General features: G+C 38.3%; 3 protein-coding genes across 4 annotated transcripts; 2 read left to right on the forward strand and 1 right to left on the reverse strand.

Annotated features, from left to right (window-relative positions):
- Window positions 1–176: 176 nt before the first annotated feature.
- On the reverse strand, window positions 177–4818 carry LOC308405324 (uncharacterized protein). 2 transcript variants are annotated; one of them, XM_080895868.1, is made up of 2 exons: window positions 4666–4818; window positions 177–2773 (listed from the first exon to the last, which is right to left on the reverse strand). In XM_080895868.1, the coding sequence occupies exon 2, from the start codon at window positions 2765–2767 to the stop codon at window positions 965–967; it is 1803 nt and encodes a 600-aa protein (XP_080751994.1). In that variant the 5' UTR covers window positions 2768–2773; window positions 4666–4818; the 3' UTR covers window positions 177–964. The 2 variants fall into 2 exon arrangements, with proteins under 2 accessions (XP_080751994.1, XP_080751993.1); XM_080895867.1 differs by lacking the exon at window positions 4666–4818 and adding an exon at window positions 4509–4639.
- A 1612-nt stretch (window positions 4819–6430) lies between these two features.
- On the forward strand, window positions 6431–14113 carry smg9 (SMG9 nonsense mediated mRNA decay factor). Its single transcript, XM_080897641.1, has 14 exons — window positions 6431–6614; window positions 6707–6874; window positions 6957–7031; window positions 7232–7463; window positions 7570–7667; window positions 7785–7897; window positions 9076–9187; window positions 9384–9479; window positions 9646–9731; window positions 10485–10591; window positions 10675–10782; window positions 12827–12952; window positions 13044–13188; window positions 13901–14113. Exons 2-14 carry the CDS (start codon window positions 6728–6730, stop codon window positions 13977–13979), a joined length of 1524 nt encoding a protein of 507 aa, XP_080753767.1. The 5' UTR covers window positions 6431–6614; window positions 6707–6727; the 3' UTR covers window positions 13980–14113.
- A 144-nt stretch (window positions 14114–14257) lies between these two features.
- LOC308406563 (uncharacterized protein) lies at window positions 14258–16673 on the forward strand. The gene is made up of 5 exons (XM_080897643.1): window positions 14258–15182; window positions 15445–15561; window positions 15639–15785; window positions 16085–16195; window positions 16284–16673. Exons 1-5 carry the CDS (start codon window positions 15137–15139, stop codon window positions 16523–16525), a joined length of 663 nt encoding a protein of 220 aa, XP_080753769.1. The 5' UTR covers window positions 14258–15136; the 3' UTR covers window positions 16526–16673.
- Window positions 16674–16818: the final 145 nt, after the last annotated feature.

Below are 16818 nucleotides of genomic sequence, written 5' to 3' on the forward strand. Positions count from 1 at the left end.
TTAATTTTTGCAGTATTTCAGTGTTAATCCAACCATTTTCCATCATCTGAGACACACAGTGTCTCAATAATTCATCACTGTTGTGCTCTCCTGTAGCCGTTTAAGTAAATCTTGAATGAAAATGTGTTTAACGGTAATAGACTTTGGTGAGTGAAGAGAATGAAGTGAATGTCAAATTAAACTTGATGAAAAGAAAGTTTTATTGCAAACTCTAAGTCGAAGGGATCCCATGACTATTAACTGAAACTTGCAGACTTGCGTCGGCCACAGTTTGACGGAAGAAAAAAAAACATCCAACACTTTACACCTGTTGAAAATAAAGAAACTTCAGTGGCCTTATAAGCTCATCTTTTAGCAATCCAACTGCTCCATCTAGTGGACAATATTAAAACACACAACAATAATCATAATAATAAAAACTACACGACTTTCTTCCTGATAATTTCGGATTCTTCAGCATCTCAAAGGAGCATAACATTTTCAGCTGTATTAAAACAGAAAACAAGATTTAATCAAACCTCTGTACAAATGTCACTAATAAGAAAGCACTTTGTGAGAACAGCTGCAAAACTGGACCAACTCTCTCTCTCTCTCTGGAGGATTAACTGGAGTTTTGTTTAAACTTAATCCAGTGCTGGAAAAAAAGCCTCCTTGTTGGCTACCTTTATTTTTATTCATTTTATTTTATTTTTTTTTTAACTCCGGTAGTTAGTGTAGCAGCAGAAAAATGTATGAGAAACTAAATATGTAACATTTGCACATGGTAAAAAAACATGTTAATAACCATCTAAAACATGCTTATAATTCAAAGTCATTTAGAATGAGTGTGTTTATGTTTTTGCTTTATTTCTGTCACTGGAGGACACATTAATTAAACAGACTGGTGACAAGCAGGTGTCATGTGTGGCATATCTATTTTGATTTGTTGCTTGAAGAAATAAAAACTGATCTATTCGTACTTCTGTCACACCGTAGGCTTCTTTGGTTTGTTACTTGTCCTGTTTTTAAGCTGGTGCCATATGTATGCTGAAGGCCTGGGAAACAGTTCTCCGCAGTCACATGTGAAGGGCATTCTGCATGTTCTCTTGACTTTTCTTTTCCACGTGCAGCCAGAGGGAGGTTTTTTTGGAGACCCGCCCTTCAGGTGCTGCGCCAGGAGTTTAGCTCCTGTGAAAGTGTCCCCACAGCTAACACAGATGTAGCTTATGGCCTCCGCGTGCTGAATACAGTGTCTCAGGAGGTGCAGCCTGTGTTTAAAAGCTCGTCCGCATGGGCACTTGTGCGACCGGTGGCCTCGGTGGAGGTACCGGTGGCTGATGATGAGCGAGGGCTGCCGCAGGACAGCGCCGCACTGCCTGCAAGGGTAAGGCGCCTTGGAGCGCCAGCTGCTGTTCATGCGTTTCATCAAAGCCAAGCGATGGCTGTCATTCTCAAACATGGCTAGGATGGTTGGCATTGGTTGTGAGGGGGGGTTAAAGAGCGCACCCTCTTGGTATGTGTCCCGGGGTCTTGAAAGCACAGGAAAAGGGGAATGAAGGTTACTTGAAGGCGGTTGGTTTGGCTGAGCTAGGGCACCATTTGTCCCTGACGTTTGGCCATCACTGTGTGTTCCATTAATGGCCTTGCTCACGAACTTGGTTGACTGCAGCTGGATTTTTGTGCTCTGGGCTCCTCGGTTATCCTTTGCCAACAGTGATGGAGTAGTAACAGTGCACGCCTTGGTGCTGACCACTGACGTGTGAACTTTGGTTACGTGCTCTACTAAATATTTCTCAGAGGTAAAAAGGAATTTGCATATGTTGCATGCTTTCGGCATTGACTCAGAGCAGAAAAGCACCAAAGGCGATTTTCTCCCTTTGGGACACTGGTGGCTATAGTACAAGTTTTTGTGACTGAAAACTTGGCCACAGATGTCACAGGCATACAGAGCCAAGTGGTGTTTCTTAACAGCACTCTCAGTTAGAAAGGCCTTCTTGCACAGAAAGCATTGATATTTTACTCTTACGCCACTGCAGTGCAGCAAGTGGAGCTTAATTGACTTAAACGGACCTCTGCCGCACACAGTGCACATTACACTATTGGCAGCAGGAAAGGGTGCACATGTCGTTTGGGAATCTGGACAGTCTGAAAAATGACCAGAATCATTGGGAAAACTGGAGTTGGAGCGACCATTTGTTTCAGAGTGATCTGGAGGCAGTTTATTAGGTTTAGAGTGTGTCATGACTTCATCTTCAGAAGCAGAGCTTGTTGAATCTTCTGCCATGTCGGAATCACTTTCAGTGCTAAGATCTTCATCATCTGCACCCAGTATGTACGCCACACTGTTTTTAGGCATCTCAGGCTTTATATCAGCTCTCTGTTCAGACCTCAGTGCTGGCAGTGAGTCATGTTGAACAGTATCTGCATTTTGCTGCATTGTCTTCTCATTAGGAGAGCTGTCACTGCTCTGCCTCTTACAAATCAAAGAGGAATCTTCTTGGATAAACTCAGAGTCTGTACAGTGTTTCTCTGCATGCTTGTTCAGCTCCCAGACATTGCTGAAAGACTGATGGCATTTGTTGCAGACAGGTGGCAGATGCGCATTATCCAAGTGTGTAGAGAGTGACGTCAGGCGACGGAAACTAACCTTGCAGATGTGGCATGTGGCTTTGGTATTGTGGCTTTTATAATGTGAAATCAATTTCTTTAAGTTGTGGATGTTCTGCCCACATTCCCAACATTTTGATACTAGGTGCACATCTTCGTCGCTGCTCGAGTCTGCTGACATAACAGTCTGTGAATTTTGAACAGAAAAGACAAAAATCAGTTGAAATAGTCCAGAATATAGCACCTTGTTCCTGCATTTACTTTTATACCTGTGGCCCCAGAGACATGTGGACAATGAGTGGACTAAACATTCTGACATGGTTTGTAGTGATGCACTTTGGTTCGCTCAGAGTTCTCTTTAATTGGGCTTCTTCTGTTAGCCATTTAGCATGAAACCAAATCATGGGGAAAAGCTACAAGTTTACCAACTCATCAACTGATTTGGACCAGAGAAAACAAACCACAGGTGTGAACATGCTCCTAAGATTTACAAACACTGTCTGAAATGGCTCAAAAACAAATGGTTGAACCAGATTTTCTAATGAACCATACGTTGGTGAATAAAAGATGGACCGATGGCTAGCTCACAGCACATCAGTGACCGTGAGCTAAAGTTCAGCCTCACACACCTGCTCACATGGCTGCAGGCTTTTCGTTTGTATTTATGATGTGTGAAGACATAAAACATTGTATAGAAGAGACAGAAAAATACATCAATAAGACACTGAAATATTAACCATTGATGAGGCCACAAGATTAGAATTTTTACAGTAGCCATTTTAGTTTTTTGAAACCAGACTGATGTGAAATGGTAAATGTTAATGGCACTAATGGAAACCAGAATTAACTAAATTAACTTTTTTTTAAATCAGGTGATTTTCCCCCTGTTGGCCATTAGATGAGATGGTTCAATGAATGATTAAGGAACTTTAGCACTGGCTTCACTTTTCAGAACCGGAAGCTACATCTATCTTTTTTATTCAGTTAAAGAGCTTCTAATATGTCAAAAATATAGTGTATAGTTTTTCAACCTTATTGTAAAGCAAAGCAGCCCAACCTTTAAAGTATTTGTGGCATTTTTTTTTTATTTGCACAAGTTGGTAGTCTGTACTTGCAGTTTTATGCCCTAATGGAATTAAAGTTAGTTAACCAACTTCCATGCTTTATTTCAAGAAGAGCGCGAACCCTAAGGTAGTCAAGTGGCAATCTGTGAGGCAGAAAAATTAAGTCGTCATGGAAATGCTAAAAACTAAAGTTACTCTTGTTGCCAGCTGATCCACTTTCCAAACACTCTGGTATTAAAAGTCCTAAATTTGTTCTCAAAAGACAGATAGAGAAAAACTGTTTCGACTTCCATTAGTTCCCCTGTTTACTGCAACTCCAAAATAATATGAATATTTTTGTAACTCAACATCGGGTGGAGCTAGAACAGGCATCTGCTTCCACATCCATCTTTTACGTGCAGTCTATTGGCTTCCACAACTAAATAAGTTAATAATAAATTAATATTTATAACTGAACAAACATTTAAATGCCATCTACATAGCTTAATATCTGTTATTATCTGGAAGCTTTGTTGTTGAGTAAACCAAGGTCTTGGCTAGAAAAAAAACCCAAAGCAAAACAAACACAAAGAAATTAAAATCACCCCCTAAAATTCAAGATATTACCTCTCTCCTGTGATGCTGTGACAAGTATGCACTTTTTCAAAGTACACAGGTTAATAACAAAAATAAAAACAATTCAATAAAATTTTTCAATACTTAAAATAAACATACTTTGTTTAGTAATGACTACTCTTCTCAGGCATCCACACTCCAGTATCACAGTGCCACTTTGCCATTGAACTATCAACATTTGCTGGAAGAAACAACACACGTTCTCTCTTGTGGCTGACTTAATACTATACTAGATGCACTTACCCCGTCCACAAATACCGGTAACAGCAGACGGTTCGTGCAACTCATTTACTGTGAAAATATAAGTAGCTTAACTTGGTATAATGAGCAAATCCAGCTGTAGGTGGGATAAAAAACAGGTCTCCATATTTCAAAGAGAAAAAGAACAATCCACTTTTACCTCGGGAAATCCTCCTGTCCTTTATGGCGTCCAAGATCGCTGTTCCGAACTCATCTACATCCGGTTTGAACCGGAAGAGATGAGCCTCCATCTCCCACAATGCATCGATGTGCTTTACCCACTGAGTGGACAAGCCAAGGCAACTCTAAATTATTCTTACTACAAATATAAATATTTTGCAGCTTGCTGCTGCAATTTTTAATCTACAGATTTATTAAAAAATAAATCTTTAATGCAAAGCGATCTCATGCTAAATTGCTAACAGAAGAAGCCCATTATTTATTTTATTTTATTTCATTAATTTTTATTTAAAGAAAATTATGAGACACCTTACTTTTTTCTTTCTGAAATCAAGCTTATACACTAAGAAACGTATTCCCCTGCATCTTCTAAATATCTCTTTTTATGCATATATGTTTATATGCATTTTATGTTAAATAAGCAGAGTGAGTGGATGCCTGAACAATGGAGAAGATTTGAAGAACCCTGGTGATGTTAGAGCTGTAGTAACTAAAGAGGGATAACGCTTATACCAGGAAGATATGGCAAATAGTATTTTAAGCTGGGTTAAGAAGAGAAGTGATGGTCAGTGAGCGGAAGTAATAATTTATGCATAGAAGGAGCACTACAGATGTGATGTTTGCCTAAAGGGAGGGTGTTACAGCAAACAAGAGGAATGAAAGTTTGTAGAAGCAAGATGGAATTCATGTTCGAAAGAGCGAGAGGCAGGTGTAAGAGTGCAAAGTTGCAAAGAGTAGAGGTAGTCAAGGTAGATGAGCTTAGATATTTGGGGTCATCCATCCAAAGTAAAAGACAGTGCACAAGAGAGGTGAAGAAGAGAGTGGAGTGAGACAAGTGTCAGGCGTGATTTGTGTCAGAGAGAGGGCAGCAAGAGCAACAGGGAAGTGACACCTGTCATGATGTATGGCTTTAAAAAAAGAAAGACAAATAAGATAAATGAACCAAAACAGTTAAACAATGTGAAGCAAAGGAGAAGATCATAAAGATAGATTTTCCTTATTCATTTATAATATTATCCTTCCAGATGTGTTTAGATCAGTGTCATATTAAAACAGTGGGGTTTTTTTAATTACTAGTTGAAATTGAGATTGTGCTGCAAGTCCTTGACGATAAATAGATTAACTTTATAAATTAAACAATTCAATAGATTTTTTGGCTAGGAGCTGAGCATGCCGTTTTTCTTGTTTTTTTTATGAAGAGAGAAAAACAAAACAAAACACAAAATACTGCGGGTTTACTTAACCCGAGATCAATCCAAATGAGTGCATAATTAAATAGTCGAAGTCAAGTTTTATTCAAATTTTTAAAAATGTGACTCTTTTTTGAAATATAGATTAAAATGTTCTTGTGTAACAGCTTTATCAGATTTAATTCATTCATTCATTTAAAAATGAAGTCAAGTCAATAAAGTTTAATTTGACTTTGACTTGACTTCATTTTTAAATTAGGATGAAACTATGAAAAAAATCTGTTATACAGCTTTCATTACTGGGGAAATTTCAGATTTCAAAACAATGATTAAAACTAATTATATTATATTATATTATATTATATTATATTATATTATATTATATTATATTATATTATATTATATTATATTATATGTGTGATAAAATAGTTCCTGACAGGGGAACTAGTCATGTTTTAACTGTGTTTCAAATCGACTTCTTTTACATGACGAACAAGATGCATTTGTTTTGTACAAAAGAGATTTCCAGGCGGGTGGAACATTATCGCTTTCCTTATCCGCTCAGTTGAACCGTACACGGCAAACGCCAAGCCACGAAACAAACACTTCACCAGGAAGTCTTGGCTAGCGTTGTTTATAACCACCGTTAGGGTTGACTTATAATGATAGCTTCTAGCTAATTTTTACGTTTAAATGTTAACGATATTAAAAGCCATACCTTGAGGCGTCGGTATTAGAGGTCTGTCTTTTAGGAAACAGAATTTTAATTATAAATAATAGCTTTATCTCGGCTCTACTACCCGTCGTTTACAAGCTTTCTGTAAACATCAGCTGTTCCAGGTGAGTCGCGATATGTCCGAGTCCGGTCACAGTCAACCCGGCATGTATGGGCAAGGGCGCAGGAGGAGGCGACGCCGAGGGGACAGAGATGTTGGCCCTCCGGGGCAAAATCTGTCCGGACCCAGTCGAGATCGGGATTACCAACCGAGAGAGCGAAGGGTACTTCAAACGATATACTGCTTTGGCCTCTGATTTTATCTTCTCTACATCAAAATACTTACTCGAATCATTTTCTTTCCAGGATGGAAGCGAGGATCCACCAGGTCCTCTAATTCAGAAGACCCCCATCATTCTTGCAAAACCTCCCGGAGAAAGGGTAGGTGGGCTTGTCTTTGAGACCACAAACTATAGTCTACAGTTTAAATTTGTGAGGTATCATTTTGCTTACCCTAACCGAATAGGAAGAATAGCCAAAATCAAAGAATATTCACAATGCCAGAACAAAACGAGCCGTGCTTGTTTGTGCTTACGAAGCACTTCCATCTCCAATTCGTGCTGTTGTTTATATATTCTAAGGCTAAGCCCTCACAAAATACACCTGTCAGTGGAACACCAGTCCTTGAGAAGCCCATCATGCTAATGAAGGCCAGGGACGATGGAGTGAAGCCAGGGACACCTACTGAGTCAGCTGCACAGTCCTCTGGTCCACCCTCTAAGATAGAGAGGGAAGGGCAGCGACCTACTCAGCCTGTATACCAGATCCAAAACAGAGGAATGAGTGCTTCTGCATCGAGCAGTGCATTGGACCGTGAGTTGTTATAGACTCTACAAAAAGACATTTTATTTTCTTCTCCAAATTCAAAAGTATGTTCATGTGCAATAATTAAGGCCACAAGTTTTCATGTGACTTCCAGCCATGGTTGGGCAGTCCAAACTCCTTCCTCCGGAGAAAATGAAGCACAGCATTAAACTGGTGGATGATCAGATGAATTGGTGTGACAGTGCCATGGAGGTAAATTCATAGCATTTAATACATTTAGTTGATTTTGCAGATTTAAACAGTGCTTTCAGTTTACTTTATGATATGTGATCAAAGGAAACTGAGTGATGTTGTTGTGATGTGTTGCAGTATTTGAGGGACCAGACAGACATGTTGGTGGTGGGAGTTATTGGCTTGCAGGGAACTGGGAAATCCACCATCATGTCGCTGTTATCTGCCAACACTCCTGAGGAAGATCAAAGGTAAGGTTAAAGAATAAGATCAAGATGTAAAGTGTTCTGCACTACACACACTACTGAGGTTTTTGCAGACACATGACAACTAAATATACGGTGTTCAGTTTGGACCTGTGACAATCATGCTGATGGGTTAGGATGAAATGAATGGGACACCAGTTAGAGACCATTCCACACCTGTATAGCAACCACTGGGAAAAATCTGTATTTCCTGGATGGAGGTTGGCGGCAGTTGCATTGAAATGATTGCCAAAGTTTCAGTTACACCGGACTAGATACTATTTCATGACTTGCATTTAAAAATTTGGAGTCCCTGATGGTTTGGCAAAAACCTCCTTGTTGAGCAATATCCGCATGACTCACGTGAGAAATATCAGTAGTGTTTTGGTTTGGGCCAAACTCATGCACATAGGCTTAACTGGTGATTTTTAAATTGCAGAAGATTTGAAATGATGAAAGTGCTTAATTACACAAAAAGACAGGAAAAAGGTCTTTGGCTTGTCTTAAAGCACGCTGAGTGGTCACTGATAATAGAAAAGTACTCTATAATTGCCATTCACTTAAATTGATCCAACACACAAACTGTAGGGAACGGCGATGTGATGGCTGAAGCTCAAGAGATGGCGCATTTCATTTACTATTTAGAAGGTTATTGGTTTAAACCCTAGGTGCTCCAGTCTGCATGCCAAATATCCTTGGGCAACAAACTGATTCCTAAATTCCTCTCCGATGCATCCATCAGAGTGTGACGCACATAACCCAGGAGGTGCCCAGGAGGCACTTTCCCTTATTCAAGTGAAATGCCTACTTAAGTTAAGAGGGAATGAGGTAATACAACCGTAGAACTTGTCTGAATACATTTTATCCCTGCCATCAAAACGCAGAACATCTAGTTCCCAACCACTGAGCCGTGGCACATAGGTGTGTCGTGGAAGATTGTGGTTCCACTCCTGCAGGGAAAAATTATCAATATGCTTTTTGTAACATTTTGTTTGGTGGTGTGCCATGTGATTTTTCTAATATGAAATATACTCAATATAATACTCTATATTTGTCTGATAATTACAGATGCATTTCTTTTTTTAAAGGATCAATGCGAGTACTTTAATAATTAATTTGAGAAAAATCACTTGAACAGTTCTTTGGAGGTGATATTGAATAAAAACGTGTGTTTGTTTGAACAGGAGTTTTGTATTCAGACCCCAGACTCAAGAAATCAAGGAAAGAGGTGGAAATCAGAGCACAGGGATTGATTTCTTCATCACACAGGAGAGAGTTATCTTCTTGGATACGCAGGTATGAATGAAGTATTGTGATTAGAAATGACAGTTTCTACGGTTTACTGTAGTATTTTCTTTTTGCTGTCAGAATGTAAGTTGGTACAAACTGTCTGTAATGTTAACCTTGGAACTGCAAGATGTCTAACTGTGGTTAAGGATTTGTTGTGCTGAAGCAACAACATGTTTCACTGTGTTTAAATGTCATTCTTCAGCCAATGCTTAGCCCATCAATTCTGGATCATCTTATCAACAATGATCGGAAGTTACCTCCAGAATACAATCTTCCTCATACATATGTTGAGATGCAGGTATGTGGCTGGCCTGCGGAGGACAGTATATAATAATATGAATGCTGGTGCTAAACACCTGTGAACTTTAGTTTTGGGATTCATTGTTTGATGTTGGTTTAGTGATCGTATTTATTCTTTTCTACAAATAAAGCATGTTTGTACTCTCTGTATAATTCTTCTACAGTCTCTTCAGATCGCTGCCTTCCTGTTTACAGTGTGCCATGTTGTAATTGTGGTTCAAGACTGGTTCACTGATTTGAACCTTTACAGGTAAGTATTTTAGGTCTGCGATGGACCTGTGCTCTCAAGATGGTTGTGATTATAATTTTAAAGCCCAATACTCTCAAAGGAATGCTGAACATTTCATGCTATATCTTAAAAGGATATTTGTTTTTGCTTTTTCATAAGCTCAGCAATGTTGTTCTTTCAGCCAGTCTGACATTTTAAACAGGCAAATCCAGACCTGTGTAAAATGTCAGACTCCATGCCCATCTAACATGTGCTGACATTTATTACCTTTTGTACGCCACAATCCATTTGGATCAGTTCATGACTCATTTTCTTCACACAGCATAACAAACAATCTGAGCAACTCTGGCTATGTGATTAAAAACCTTTTCCCTTTGCATAGCATTCTTGCCTAATGCTGAAAATATTGCCATTAAAAGCAAGTTTTCACTGGCTTTGTACATAGCTTAAAATGATATCTCTGTAGTAGAAAGCTACAGTTTTAATCAGCACAAATATTGATATGATTATGTATTGTTTTGGCATCCTTTGGTGAAAAATCAATGTCAGATTACCAAACAATGGTTTTTACCAGGGCTATTGCCAAGTAGCATCTCACATTGGCACAGCAGGAAAATGGCAGATTCTGTATATTTACATATGTAACTATCCAAGCAAATTTTACCTGTACTCTTTCCACTCAGTAAAATGATCTAATTCTCATTATTATTGCTTCTTGTGACACAAATTGATTCCACAGCTGAAGTTATATTATGGTGTCACCTTTATGGACAGGTTTCTTCAGACTGCTGAGATGCTGAAACCTTCCACACCATCTGCAAGCCACGACAGCACCGGCTCTTCAGGCAGTGATGACGGAGCAGAGTATTATCCACATATAGGTGGCTGTTTAATGCTGACGCGCTATATTTGACACACAAACCAAATTTAAGCATGTCAAAGTTTAAATTTCTTTCTCCCCCAGTTTTCCTCCAGAACAAGGCCAGACGGGATGATTTCTGCCCAAGAAATCTGAAGAACATGCATATGGTGGTCAACAAATTAATGGCTCATTCTCACCTCAAATACAAAGGTGCAAAACTACAACAAATTTCTCTTTATGTTAATGTTTTATGTGTAAGTAGTAATGAATGCCAGTAAGGGAGCTGGTAGAAGAAAATGAATGTGATATGGTGGCAAAAAAAAGTTAAGTAAATGGTAAGAAATTATCTACATTTAAAGTACTGGGACGATCGTGGCTCAAGAGTTGGGCGTTCACCTTGTAATCGGAAGGTTGCCGGTTCGAGCCCCGGCTTGGACAGTCTCAGTCGTTGTGTCCTTGGGCAAGACACTTCACCCGTTGCCTACTGGTGGTGGTCAGAGGGCCCGGTGGCGCCAGTGTCCGGCAGCCTCGCCTCTGTCAGTGCGCCCCAGGGTGGCTGTGGCTACAATGTAGCTTGCCATCTCCAGTGTGTGAATGTGTGTGTGAATGGGTGGATGACTGGTTGTGTAAAGCGCTTTGGGGTCCTTAGGGACTAGAAAAGCACTATACAAATACAGGCCATTTACCATTTACTGTGCAAATCTTGAGTCACCCCTCAAAACATGAATGGAAATGCAGTGTATAAGGAAAATACGAAACTTTAAAGTCAGTATTTGGAATGACTACTTTTTCTCTCCTGAACTCTCTTAGGAAAGCTTTGTTATCATTTCTTTAAGCAGTCTTCAGGAACTGTTCTCCACATTTATTGAAGGACAGTCAAAACTCTTCTTTCGACGTTGGCTGCCTTTTGTTACATTTTCTATGGATGATTGCAAACAGTTTTAATTATTTTTGATGTCCAAGTTCTGGGGAGGCCAATCCATGACTGATATAGGGCTGGGCAATATGAGGAAAATCTATATTGTGTAATTTTTTTACTATATCAAGATACATGATATATATCGCGATATGTTTAAATAACCTCCAAAACAAGTGTCATTTTCAATCATGCAGTGCCAAAAATGACACTGGTGTACTCATTTAAATTTTTTCTACAAAGAATCTGAATGAATTGACATGTTTTATTTTAACAGTAACCATCAGTTTCATACAGGGATTTTTCACAAATGACTATGCTGTCACAGTAAGTCTCTTTCTGTGGTCAACACTACACCTTTAACAAATAAAGATCATAGCAGCACAAAAAACTTTGAGCAATAATTAACGAGACAAAACAACTGAAATTAAAAAGGTGCTCCTTTGTGCTTTACAACATATAAAAAAATGTGATGACCTCAAATTATAGAGACAAAAGTCTACATAATGACTATAAAAACGACTGACCAAGAACAGTCACTGTTATCACAGATGGTTTATTTGAGGTTTTCTTTGGTGTGGGGAGACATTGACATGCAGAGTTTAAATTGGTCTTAATTTTGCAGTTGAACTTGTGGTACTGATACCTTTAGGGGCATAATTTTACAGCATGTTTCGCAAATTACCCCATTTTGTTTGGCATCCTCCTTGTGAAAGTCAAACAATAGCGAGTCTCATTCCCTTGCTCATCCGATACTCATGCTGTTGCTATTTTTCCTTATCCAGGAGTATATAGAGACATATCCTCAACGCAGTTGCTGGGTAGAAGAATTTCTGGGTGGGGGGTTTATAGCGCCCACCCCCAGACTGATAGTGTTCCTGTGAGTGTTTTTCTAGCCAGGTATGCTTTCATGGCATTGACAGTGTGTTTGGGATCATTCTCCCATGATCAATGTCAAAATTAATCCTTTTCTGCATTCATAACTCTATCAACACCACTGGCTGAAATACCTCCCCAAACTATGACCCTCTACCATGTTATACAGATGGCTGTAGACAATCACTGTTGTGCCTCTCTTCTGACCTCCATACATATCACTGATGATTTAACCCAAAAGTTCTAAATGTGCATTCAGGAGTGGTAAAAGGCTCCATCAGGTTTATGGTGTTTCTAGATAAAAACCTTTTGTTTGCTTTGTACTTGTGAGCAAAATGATATTTTGTGACTGTTCAAAGGTTTTTAGTGAATGTGTTTGGTTTTGTAGTCCTGTAAACAAAGCATCACTTCTGAAGTGGATTAACAGGCTGGCCACAACTATAACATGTGTTTTATTCTCAGGAACATTATCCATGCTTGACTGCAATGTCTTCCCAGGCCTGGGGCAGGACTATCTGACAACCGAGGTCAATATGTTTTTGCTTCCTGTGCAGGAAAATGACGGGGAGGATAATTTGACCAAAGCAGGTTACAAACATTTATTCTTCTCATAAGGTAAAACTCAAGTGACATCTCGTGTGTTGTGTGAAAAATAAATGAATCTTTGTACGTTGTTTAGGGTCAGGAACGTACCCACTGTTCTCTCTGCTCCCCGGCTATAGAGGACACCCGGCCTTTTCCACCATGGTTTCAAAACTCCGCAGCCAAATACTGGCCATGCCCCGCTGTCAGCTGTCACACACTATTCTCACTGAGAAAAACTGGTAAACATCATATCAGTACTATTTATTTATAAATGAATAATTATTTTATTCATATTCCACTATTCAAAAAGTGTAGGTGACTAATCCATGGTAAAAAAAAAGTGAGACAACCAAGTAAATACATCCTGCACCCAGGGTGAGAATCAGTTTTATGTTTTAAACTGGTTTGCTCAACAAAGCCATCATAAATGTCATTGTTTTTGAACTCTCATAGAAACAGTTTTTAATCCCTGTGGAAGAAATGCAAAATATCTATTAGAGATGAGGGGTCTCTCTGCTTCCCTTTACTTTCAGTGACTACAACCTGCTGTCTTTTTGTTTTGTTTTTTGTAAACAACAGAAAATGAGCGCTGGTGGTTTGTTGTGAAATAGTTTTCTGAGGTGCAACTTGCTGCATGTACCTACAAGCACAAAACTTTCAGAGTAGTGAAAAATATTTCTTGCTGTGGGATATCAGGTTAATTTTTTTCTGAACATGCTTAAAACAATATCAATTGAAAATGAAATACTACAGTGAAAAGAAACATATTTCCATGCCATATAAAGAAAGTAAAAGTGTTAATAATTAAGGTTGGTGCAGAAATGCATAATATTTGGATTTTTTTCTTCTTTGTACTATGTCACTGTAATTTTGTGAAATCTTGAGACATTATTGGGATTTCGTTTAAGTTTATCCCTCTGTTTCCTGTCTTAACTTTCTTTGTTTTCACAGGTTTCACTATGCAGCTCGTATCTGGGATGGTGTGAAAAAGTCCTCGGCCCTCTCTGAATACAGTCGTCTGCTCTGCTGACACGTGTTTAACTGCTCTTATGTACAGTTTTATTTCACTGATCAGATCACACAAAGACAAAAGAAGTGCAGCTGAATGGGATGTTGAAAAAAAAAAAACATCACTGGGACATAAAATAAATATAATTATTCAGACTTTGAGTCCTGCTTGTTCTATAGTGTCCTGGGACTGTCCTCAGGAATTCTGATAGTTACAGATAAAGTTACAGCCTGTGCAGAGGTGGTGAGCGGGAAAAGAAAGTGTCTTCTCTCAGCACATGTCTAATAAAAATGCGAGAATAGTTTTTAAATTCAAGTCATTCTTGACTGTGTTTCAGTTTTGATGCACTGATACTTAACATGTTTTATAAGGTGAAAATACAGATTTCTGTCTTGTTATTACCTTTGTAAAAAGTATGGTAAAAATGAAAGAGAGAACTGGTGGGCCTGGTTTTTTAAAGATATATGTTGTATTGTAGAATGCATGTAGCATGCATCACAGTCAGTTTTTTTTTCATTCAGTGCCACTAGAGTGGTTGCATGGTTAAAACATACTCTGCTGACAACTGAAACAGTCACTGGTTATCAAAGAAAAAAAAAAAACAATTCACGTCCGTTCTAAAAGAAAATGATTTGCAGCCTAAATGCAGCCTAAACATATTTTAGCAATAGAATGAAACGACTTTAAAGAATATTCCATCAAATATATGATACAAAAATCAGCAATTTAATAACACTAAAACTTCAGCTATGAATAGAAGCATATATATAGCCACCTGTCATCAATACACTGATACAAAAATCAATAAGGCATTTTATTATCACTAAAACTTCAAACAAATAAACAAACTGGAACTAAACAGGTTTTTAAACTAGTTTTAATAGATATTATTCTTCCTCATACATATGTTGAGATTCAGGTATTCTATGTTATTCTATTTTAACTTTGGAGAATTCTAACTAATACCAATTTAATTATCTAGATATAGGTTCTATGAAGTCTATTCATATATACATATATGCTGTTTCAAAGGCTTGTTTTTGATAGTCAGGTTCTTTCATTGTCAAAGGAGGAGTTAAGGAGTGGTCACAGCAAGAAGACCACTTCCCCCCAATAAGAATTACTTATAAACTGAACAGAAACTAAACAGAAATTCACTTCTATCTGACCATCACACAATGCAGATCTTTGTGCTGATCCTTGGGATTGTGCTGCTCCCTAAAGGCAAGTTTTTGTTCAGTTATCTGTTCTTTAACATTTTTAAACCAGCAAGTTCTGTAATATTCAATGAAATGTTTTCTTTTTTAATGCTTTTACAACAAGTGTCATTACATCTTAGTAAAGGTTTGTCAATTCTACAAATGATTGCACTATTTATTGTACTGTTAGCCATCTATTTTTCAAACTGTTTTAGTGAATGTTTTAGAATATGTCCATGCATTGGAAGCAAGAGAAAGTTTACTTGTCTTTATCTTTGTTTTATCAGCCTGTGCTTTGAAATGTTACGAATGCATACCGGACCTCTCTGGAAGCTGCGCTCAGACAACAAAAGAATGTCCTTCCAACACTCAGTGTGCATCAGTCAGAATAGCTTCATACGCAGGTTTGATTTTGTATAGTTCTTATTTTATTCTTCTTTTAAACTGGTTCAGTTTTCAATGGTTCGTCTTTTTGTTGCAGGTGGTTCAAAACTGGTTGATATTAAAGGTAAAAGTTGTGCTGCGGCTGAGGAGTGTGTTCAGGCCTCAATCAACTTTGGAGGCGCCCGAACTCTAATTACCAGCAAGTGTTGCACCTCTGATCTTTGCAACTCTCAAGATGCCCCTGGTAATTTCTATCATGCTTCTTGGTATTTTGAAATCTAATTTCCTGTTCTTGAAACTTAAAAAATAAAAAATCTTTTTATCAAATATGTTGAGAAATTTTAAAGTGGGTCAATCGTCGTATTTGCTTGAATAGATCAGGGCAAAATAATCAATCTGTGAAAATTTCCTGATTGAAAATTCTCAAACAAACATATTAGTAACATATTGTTTTCTGTTGGTTTTTTTTCCAAGCTGATGTTTTTGGCACACAGTTAAAATAAGCAGGGAAACAAATATTACAAATATTTCTGTATTCAACAGAGGGCAGCATCTCATCTCCAAATGGGAAAAAGTGCTTCCAATGTGTTGGAAACGATTGCACACAAACTCTAAACTGCAACGGAAATGAGGACCACTGCATCTCATCAGCAAGTAATATACCGACAGGATTCAGTGTCTGCATGTTTGTTCTTTTCTGCTCAGACAAATGTTCTGTTATTCCTTCCTTTCATTTCCTCAGTGACTGCAGAAGGACAAAAGGTGACTGTAAAGGGCTGCGCCTCCAAGCTGATTTGCTCAAGCACACAATCTCCACAGATCACAGGAATCACTGCAGCAGAAATCAGCTGCTGCCAGGGTGACCTCTGCAACAGTGCTGGGATGACAACTACATCACAGCCCAGTAGTACAACTGCTGGCACTACAGCTGTTGGCCGTCTGCTCTTTGTCACAACGCTGATCTCTCTGGTCTTGTTCTCTTAGCTGATGAAACAACAGCATCACATCCCAGCTTTTCATATGACTGTCACAATGTTTCCTCCCATTTCACCAGACCTTAAAAAATTATTGAAAATTTTGTAACTAAATATAATTTTCGGTTTGTGGAAAAAAATTAACGAATAAATTTCTTAAAATCCTATATGCATCTCTGTTTCCTTTAAGTCTCAAAATCATTTTGCACGCACATTTAAAGGTTATCGTAAGGAGTCAGTGAGACATTTTCCTGAATTAATAGAAAAGTAAAATACAAATATGGTGGATTTTGACAATTAAAT

The sequence above is a fragment of the Rhamphochromis sp. 'chilingali' genome, assembly GCF_963969265.1.
Source record: "Rhamphochromis sp. 'chilingali' genome assembly, chromosome: 11".
Taxonomy (NCBI): Eukaryota; Metazoa; Chordata; class Actinopteri; order Cichliformes; family Cichlidae; genus Rhamphochromis; species Rhamphochromis sp. 'chilingali'.